General features: G+C 44.5%; 1 protein-coding gene across 2 annotated transcripts; it reads left to right on the plus strand.

Annotated features, from left to right (window-relative positions):
- Positions 1-5,084: 5,084 nt before the first annotated feature.
- Positions 5,085-8,007, plus strand: LOC311315234 (uncharacterized protein). Of its 2 annotated transcripts, none has more exons than XM_084445851.1 (10): positions 5,085-5,166; positions 5,413-5,484; positions 5,910-6,092; positions 6,182-6,271; positions 6,401-6,512; positions 6,622-6,693; positions 6,807-7,021; positions 7,114-7,273; positions 7,362-7,456; positions 7,559-8,007. In XM_084445851.1, exons 5-10 carry the CDS (start codon positions 6,485-6,487, stop codon positions 7,682-7,684), a joined length of 696 nt encoding a protein of 231 aa, XP_084301977.1. In that variant the 5' UTR covers positions 5,085-5,166; positions 5,413-5,484; positions 5,910-6,092; positions 6,182-6,271; positions 6,401-6,484; the 3' UTR covers positions 7,685-8,007. The 2 variants fall into 2 exon arrangements, with proteins under 2 accessions (XP_084301977.1, XP_084301978.1); XM_084445852.1 differs by having other exon boundaries at positions 6,404-6,512.
- The last annotated feature ends 473 nt before the right edge of the window (positions 8,008-8,480 follow it).

Here is an 8,480-nt window from a genome sequence, read left to right on the forward strand (position 1 = left end):
TGCCTCGCTGGCTAGTTTAGGAACAAAGGGCTAGCTCACTAGCTATAGCCATGTCCCTGTGCTAGGCAGCTGGCTAGATATTAGCTGCCTTGCTGGCTAGTTTAGGAACAAAGGGATAGCTCACTAGCTTGCCATGTCCCTGTGCTAGGTAGCTGGCTAGTTTAGGAACGAAGGGACAGCTCAGCTAACTAGCATGTTAGCTAACGTTAGCTAGATAGCCTTTTTTAGTTAGTGCTAGTGCCTTTGTTATGCTAGCTAGACTTAGTCACTTAGAAAGGAGCTACTGCTAAACGACTAACGTTGATGTAATGTACACAGCACAGATAGTATAAAGATAGCTTACCCCAAAGCAAAGGAGAATGCTTGGCGCAAGACAACAGTGGTGTGAATCTGGTACGTCGTTCGTCGCTTGGCAGCAACATGCTTTGTTGATACAGTCATCTCTGTATCACAGGTCATCAAGAATAAAACTCTGTGTACGAACGAGTCCTGCTCTTCTGGAGTTTTAGCTGCTCTTAAAACTCTTTCCATGTCCTGGATGCCATCCCCGTCTTCTCTTTAGCAAAAGCTGTAGCATCCATGGTTAAACTTGGGACTGAATGTAAACAAAGCCGGCGTGTTGGGGAAGGGTGGGAGGCGGAGAACCCGGAAGCAATAGCCTATGAAACCAAATCATGCTAATCGATCTGCCCGCCCCCAAACCCGACTCGAAATCAGCTAAAAACAAGCTTAGTTTGCAGACTAATTATACGTATTTCCTGAACCTAAAACTGTTGTCTGTTATAGTAAGTGGGTTCTTCACAACTTCAACTTTGGTAATACAAAAAAATAAAATAAAAAAATAACGTATTTTTATTTATTTTGCCCCCTAGCGCATTTCGGGGTTTGCCGAGTTGCGGACCAAATCACCAGCCGCTGTCACATTTGCATGGGTAAAGCTGGCCCATACAAATCCAAATAAAACTTGATTTTTGCGACTTTCAGACTGTTTTTGACCTAAATGCGTCTTGTATTCTGCCATATCGCTTCATTTTCATCCGTGTTTAGCGTTTTTGCCCCCTACAGTCCTCATGAAAATACAGTCCCAAGTTACGGTCCGTTGACACCAGTCTTACTAGCGCGTTATTCACTTAACATTGTAGGCCAGGGAAAGGGTTCTGGCTTACGGAAATCAAGACCAAACCAAGTGGTGATGGAGAAATTAGCTTAATGTATTGATGCTTTTTTGTGCGTGGCTGTAAGCCAGCACACCTAGTATAGCGTTTGTCCGGTTATCACTCCCTCCCTCCCTCCGTTACTGCGGACAATGTTGGCCTGCATTTCTCTGTTTGCACCACAAGAGGAAGTAGTCCCAGCACACCAAAATCAAGAAGGACACCAAAATCAACCTTCAATCAGCCGATCTCCACTGCACAAGTAGAGTAGTGGTGAGAGCATTGGACTCCTACCCTGGAGACAGGGGTTGAAGACCCGGTGGGGATGACTTGATAAGACTATACCCCAAACCTCCACATGTTCATCCTTTCACTCCAACCTTTACCCCTTTGCCTTATAGTTTAGATCCTGTCCCAACCCCAACCCATGTTCTAACCCCAACACACACTAGGGACTGGAAGGACACCAAAACAAACCTGCCGATCTCCACTGCACAAGTAGAGTAGTGGTGAGAGCATTGGACTCCCACCCAGGAGACCGGGGTTCCCGGTGGGGAGGACTTTATGTTATCATCAGTGTAACTACTTTATGTTATGGAAGCTGCTGCTAGTTGTTGTGAGCCCATGAGCTAACTGGCTATCCCGCTCTTATTGTGCTGGATTAGCATTGGAAGCATTGGAACTGATGTGTCCAAGACAAATCTTAATTTATCAGACATTATTTCATGCCATTTTAGTGGCATGACTAGCTTTCGTCCTACCAGTCCTGAACAGAAGCAAGCCAGCCTCGCACATAAGCCAGGCTGGACCTGGCCTGGTTATTGCAAAGGTTAGGAGTTCAAATCCTGCTTTTATCATCTTATACATGGTCTGTATCTTTGTATTTTCCAGAATAAGTTCTGACACTTCTCACATAGTAAGAGTATTTGTGTATAAATTAGGAGACATGGTGACGGCTGGTGGTGATATTGGGTGGGTGGGCTAACAAATGCATTACTCATCAATAGTTTACGCTGTAGCAACAGCAGCATCACATCTGAGATACAGCAACAATGCTTTACAACAAAATTACTGTAGCCTATAGAGAAGTAGCATACCTACAAAAATGGAATCACTTTGGGAGCTATTGAATCAGTGTGCGGACCTTTCTTCTCTTTCTTTCTTCCCTTATCAGTACCTACAAAAATGGCCTGATGCCAAAAACTCTGTTTCTGTTTCTCTCTCTCCTCCACCTACAGGACCTACTGTTGGGATACACTACAAAATGTGTTCAAACTGTAAGGACTGCCAATCGATACTGTAAAATGTAATACAGTCCACAATCCACACTAGTGAGTGCCTGTTTTTCTTTACCTGTTGTGTCTCTGTAACATTACATAGATGCGGCTGGTGGTCAAGTTGACAGGCGAGGTTAACTTTCCACAAAATTGACAGTTTTACACTATTTCCAATGTGACGTGCTGCATTCATGTTTCCTAATAATGCGCCTCGACCCCGATCATTGCCGCTTGCGGCTATATTTTTTAAACCTTTTCTTTTACCTCTATATTGCTTAGTGTGTGCACAGTCTAGGAACGGAAGAACATCTCTCTACTTGTTGTACATGTATAATGTAGTATGTGACAAATAAAACTGACTTTGACTTTGAAGCAGCCTGAGAAGACGATGTGGAACTGGAGCATGGTGAGTAATTGGCCATGCCTCGCTTAAACATGTTGTACTGAACATGATGAATAGAGCCAGACAAAATCCTGTTAGAATTACAGTACAGTTGATTACCTGCCTGTACTCCGGCCACCCCACACACCACCTGTCTGAGGCTGTGCCTCTCTGGACTGTCAGATATTAATGATACTTTGGTTTATGTGTAAATATTACATTACAGCTCCATGCAGCAAGGCTTTTGGGCCACTTTTTAGTCTTCAGGACAGGAGGAGAGAGGTTGCACACATCTGATTGCACCAGGAAAACGACCAAATACTTTGAGGTTCCAAAACATCTAATATTACCACTTGATAGAGTTACTGGTAAAGTGCCTCATGCAACAGAAGCTAATATACCAGGTTAAGCAAAATACTGAAGCGAAATGCTTTCTCTTTAGACATGCATAGTGAATGATCAGGTTACGCATGAAAATCAAATGGTTAGTGTACGGGTTAGGCCTAGCGATACAAATTAGTAAAACTGTAAGTTAAAAGTCACATTGGGTGTTGCAAAGAAACAGTGAAGAGTTTCATTGTTTTCAAATGGCACTCTTGCTGGGAAAAGTATTGTCGTGAGCTGCAACATGATAGTGAAATATGCAAGTTGGAACTTGGAAGTGAACATGATTCACCGGCTCCAAAGGCAAGCACATGGTACCCCTACTAACACAGTACGTAAAACTGACGGGACACATTGGTGTAATTGTGGTAACTTTGCGACGTCACCAGCAGCGGACCTAGCTGACACCTAGCTGACACTTGCCTTTTCAGTCGCAAAATAACCAAAATAGCCGTCCTCAAGTACACTGTAAGGGAACGTAGCCGCCACTGCTGCTTAAATCCGTAACTACGATGTAATTAAATAACGTGACAATGTGGTTAGATCACAGTCCCAATCTGACTTTATTGGAAATGTGTCACAGTGGGTCAGAACATTTGTAAATTACTTAGGTTTTAAAATAAATTTTGAAGTCATACAGTTACAGAATTGTAATAATGAGGAGAAATCCTGCATATCTGTTTTGTGTGTAATTTCTCATTTACAGTTAATATTAACACTAAAGATTTGCAGTCTAGGCCTAATAAAAATAATGATAAAAAATATGCCTATAAATAAAGTCCTAATTTTGCAACCTAAATGTGAGCAATGAACGCTGAGCAGTGAACGTAGAATGCAAGGCATTGGGCTACTTTGTTAGGTGAAGTTACACACTCTGTGCCAGTAGGTGGCTGTATGCACATCCGCCACTAAACCCAGCGAAGGAGAAGAAGAACGAGAACGGGTTCCGTTCTGAACAGAAGCGATTGAGAAAGACCAACACGCCCGCGACAACACAGATCTTGTAAGTATCTCAATTTCAATGTATACATTAGTATGTATACATACTATGTATTTTGGTATCGTCCCAGATAAAACACCAACGTTATGTGCAAGCTACCCTATTGTAATGATTATCTATATGCAGATGCTTTCCAATGTTAGCTAACTAGCTAGCCAGCTAACGTGATTAGCCTTTTTCTGTACATGGCTAGCTAAGTAGCCTACGTAAAATTACTCTCGCAATTATTGTTAAAACGTTCGCTTTTGTGTAATTGTAGCTTAAATTATAATGTTGGCTTGGCAACGTGAGAATATTTCAGTTGTGTACACTATAACTTTTATGAAGTGTTGTTGTGGGCCATTGTTTCCTAATTACAGGCTCGCGCGAGCTCCTGCACGTTCGTACTGTTTCATCGCTTGGAATAAAATGTGATAATTAGCTTACTCATTGATTTCGCATTAACCCACGACACCGTTAGTATGTGTTTGTTTTTAGGCATTCATTTTTCCGATTTTAACGTTAACAGAATACAAGAAGCCCCAACAACGGAGCTAGGCTAGCTAGCAGGATTGTTATAGCAGCCATCTTGGCTTTTGGCACGTGGTCCTGTGGAGTGTGCATGTCAGCCAACGAGAGGGTCACCCACCCACTTTCTCTCTCTCTCTCCCTCCCTCTCTCCCCTCCCATGCTCTCAGTTGCCAACCTCCCAGTTCTTGTTTGAACTGAGCAAGAAGCAGGTGAGCGGGGCAGGAAGAGGCGCTAAGACGGGGCCAGGCGTGGCCAGGGGCAGTCCTGGGACAGCACCACAGGCTCTGTGAGTCTTGTTCAGTTGAATGCCCTCATGAGTATTAACAGAAGAGCACCATATCCATATGCACACATACACTCTAACATGTCGCTCTCTCCTCAGCCCAATGGTCTCTGATGGTTCTGTCTGGCCAGCCCTGAGGTGGAGAAACACCTGATCATCAATAAAGGCAGGCACACGTAAGTACAAATGCACATACGTTTCCATAGACGGGATAAACAAATGGGAATATTGATATTGAGTTAAATGTTAGCGGTAGACATGTGAGATTCATAAGACGCATCACTGACGCCAGTGACGCCACAATATCAGGGAAATTGAGCAATTGCTTCCCTGTAGTGCAAACTTGCAAGATTCGCTCAGTTATTAACCCTTCTTGCCTTTTTTGTTGTTGGTTTTCTCTCTCCTCCTTCCTCTCTGTGCAGTTCTCCTGTGTGCTGAGCCGCTATCCCATGTATTGCCACTGATGACAGGGTAGAGCTCAGCCCCATGCAGAAGTGAGTGATGAGGAGAGGGAAGATCATTTTCCCGTTTTTTTTCCCTCCAGTTTTAGGAACCGTCTCAAGAATGTGTTCCCCACTTTTATGCCTTTAAATCAGGGTTGGAGTATTCCAGGTGTTTGGCCATGGCCATGAACACCAGTAGAGGAGGGAACCAAGTGTCTCATTCTCTCTCCACAGTTGTGTGGTTGTAACCCCCCACTAGCTACATATTCATTCAATCTTTATTTAACCTCGTGAATCAATTGAGAGTAAGCTCTCATTTACAATGACGTATAATCACTCTATATTTGAACTTGTACTACAGGTGAGATAATCCTTTTTAATGGTCTCTCTCATTCGCTCTCCTAGCTGTGATGTTAGAGTTGTGCAAGACTTGGGTGTTCTCCTGCTCTGAGTGCCCATTCTCCTATACCTCCCAGATCTACCTCCACAAGCACATCAAGAGGAGCCATGACAACCTCTGTCTCTGCTGAGGAACACACAGAGCATTATGAAGTAGCCAGTGCCTTGGCGAAGGTGTTTGAGCAGCAGTCATCAATGGATTAACTCCCAAGACACAAGGGAGAGACAGCGCAACACACGCTATGACTCCAGTGACGAAGGTAATATAATAAAGTGCATTCAACAGTCCCAAAAGAGTACTACTTGAGTTGACTAATCTGAGCTAATTTACCTCTACTATATGTTCCAGTGCCCAGGCAGCCGGTCGGCAGAACTCAGACCAGACCAGCTATGCCAGGTGCCAGAGCCGGAAGGCCTGCTCTGCCAGTTTTCAATGCAGGTATCCATGCATGTTTGTGTTGGTGAAATGTCTATGCATATTTGCACACTTACAGTTAACTCAGGACTTTCGGAAGACTCATGTACTCTGTTCACTAATTCGCTCATCTCACATCTCACTACTCGGCAGTAGATGTTCATCGCCCGGGTCCTTTGAGCCAAGGCGCTGTGAGCCCAGGCCCTTCAGCCCTTCAGACGTCCAGGCACGAGCAGCATGCATCAGCGATTAGCACCCAGACCAGGTCAGGGTCTGACATGTCTCATGTCGAGTTGATTCTTCCCCTTATGCCAGAATCACTACGCCGCCAGCACCATAGTTTCCTGCTCATCCCTTTATCCTCTGGTTTTCAGGTAGTTCTCTGATGCCATCGCCTGTGAGACCAACAGCTCCAGCTGTGTTGCCATCAAGCTCTGCAGATGCTGGTATGCTGAATTTTGTGAACTACTTCATGCTGCATGTAGGGATATACTTTGAGCTGAATATCCATTATGGGACCGTACAATTACTTATAGCCACATCTGTGTTTAATATCCAGACTTCCAGAGGATGATGTGTCAGCAGTTCTCCAGCGTCATGCAGAGTCTGAGGGAGATGGCACAGACAATGATGAGGCTGGAGCAGAGACTGTCCGGCGAGTCTGCAGACAGCTATGGGGGAGCAGTACTGGATGACCTGCACCCTGCTAAAACGGAGGAGGAGCTGCTGGTCTTGGAGGAGCAGCTGAAGGACAAGGATCATCAAAGGAAGATGGTGAGTAACTTCAGGGCAGAACTTTGTTCCTTATTTTTGCAGGGAAGTGTTAAGGAAATGTAAAAGTAAATGATTGTCTTTATGTTTTGCAGACACGATATCTGAGTTCCATTGGCGGCAAAGATCTGCCAGATGTGGTCCGGCGGGTGCTGTCAGCCATTGCCATACACAGAGTGTGGTGTGTCTACAGCGTCCATGGGAAGAGGGGGAAGAAGCCTCTGAAGAATATGACCCTCTACAATGTCATATTACGTAAGGGATTGTTCATATTTTCGCAAAATAATACATTGTCTTTGCTTCATGCCATGTGCATTGAAACCATTCCCTTTTTGGTTAAAAGGTGCAGTTATGGCCTGTAAGCCAAGCACCACTGTGACGGAGGTGTCTGCCCAGCTGCAGGAGATGCTGAAACATGCCCCTGCTCGATGCAAAAAGGTATGTGATGTCAGGCAGTTAATTTTCTCGTATCCAGTGACATGGCACGCTTCCAATGAACGTATGCGACTTGCTTTTACAGCCATTTCATTATGTCCTTAGGCATCTGATCCAGCCCAGCTGACCTCCCCAGCCCAGCCCCTGACCGCAGCTCCAGCCCTGACCACAGTGGAGTATTCAGATGAGGATGACCTCTTCTGCCCAGACCCTCGATTCAGATGTGGGTGACCCCCAGCTCGTCTCCCTAAACCTGCCTTTCCAGCCTGCCAGGATGGATGCCTTTTTTGTAAATAGATTTTGTAAATTTTAACCTTTTTTTGTGGGATACAACGGTCTGTTCCCGGTCTGCCTGCCACAGAATGCGCACTGTTTCATTTTTGTTTTTAGAACTTTTGCAATTGTCAGATAATGGGTTGCTAGCCAGAGCTTGTACATGCTTTTTTTTGCTTTTCTGGCTATGCGTAATGTGACAGACCGTAAACCTCATCCTTGTAAATATGTATACTTTTAATTTGTAATGTACTTTGTGTAATAAAATGTTCTAAACTGTTAATGGTGTTCAGTCTTATATTGGTTTGTATCATAATGCTTGCTGCTATATCCCCATATAGCATTAATTCGTTTTTGAACTGGTAAATGCTAAATATAGCCAGTGGTACTGCAAATGCTAAATGTAGCCAGTGGTCAGTAAGTGACCATATTTGCACCGTGCGAAAAAGACGTGCAGACCAAGTCATATAAATACCTGTAAATCTAGTGTCAGCCAGGTGAGTTTATGACGGAGGTTCCTGCCCACGTTTTTTGCACGCGGCCGCACCGTATTTGCACCGTGCGAAAAAGACGTGCAGACCAAGTCATATAAATACCTGTAAATCTAGTGTCAGCCAGGTGAGTTTATGACGGAGGTTCCTGCCCACGTGATCACGTGCGTTCTTTGCACGCGGCCGCAACTTCGGAATGACGTGTCGTTCTTACGTAGCGTCTACGAAACGGCAGATCTCGCGTTTCCGTAAATGGCCGCGTA

Source organism: Borostomias antarcticus, assembly GCF_949987555.1.
Source record: "Borostomias antarcticus genome assembly, chromosome: 11".
Taxonomy (NCBI): Eukaryota; Metazoa; Chordata; class Actinopteri; order Stomiiformes; family Stomiidae; genus Borostomias; species Borostomias antarcticus.

What these genes read in the sequence shown, in the direction of transcription:
- LOC311315234 (XM_084445851.1), top strand. Translation starts at nt 6,485, where the DNA reads ATGCATCAGCGATTAGCACCCAGACCAG. An exon ending in AGGATCATCAAAGGAAGATG is followed by an intron (nt 7,022 to 7,113) that starts GTGAGTAACTTC and finishes TATGTTTTGCAG; the next exon opens with ACACGATATCTGAGTTCCAT. An exon ending in CCCCTGCTCGATGCAAAAAG is followed by an intron (nt 7,457 to 7,558) that starts GTATGTGATGTC and finishes TTATGTCCTTAG; the next exon opens with GCATCTGATCCAGCCCAGCT.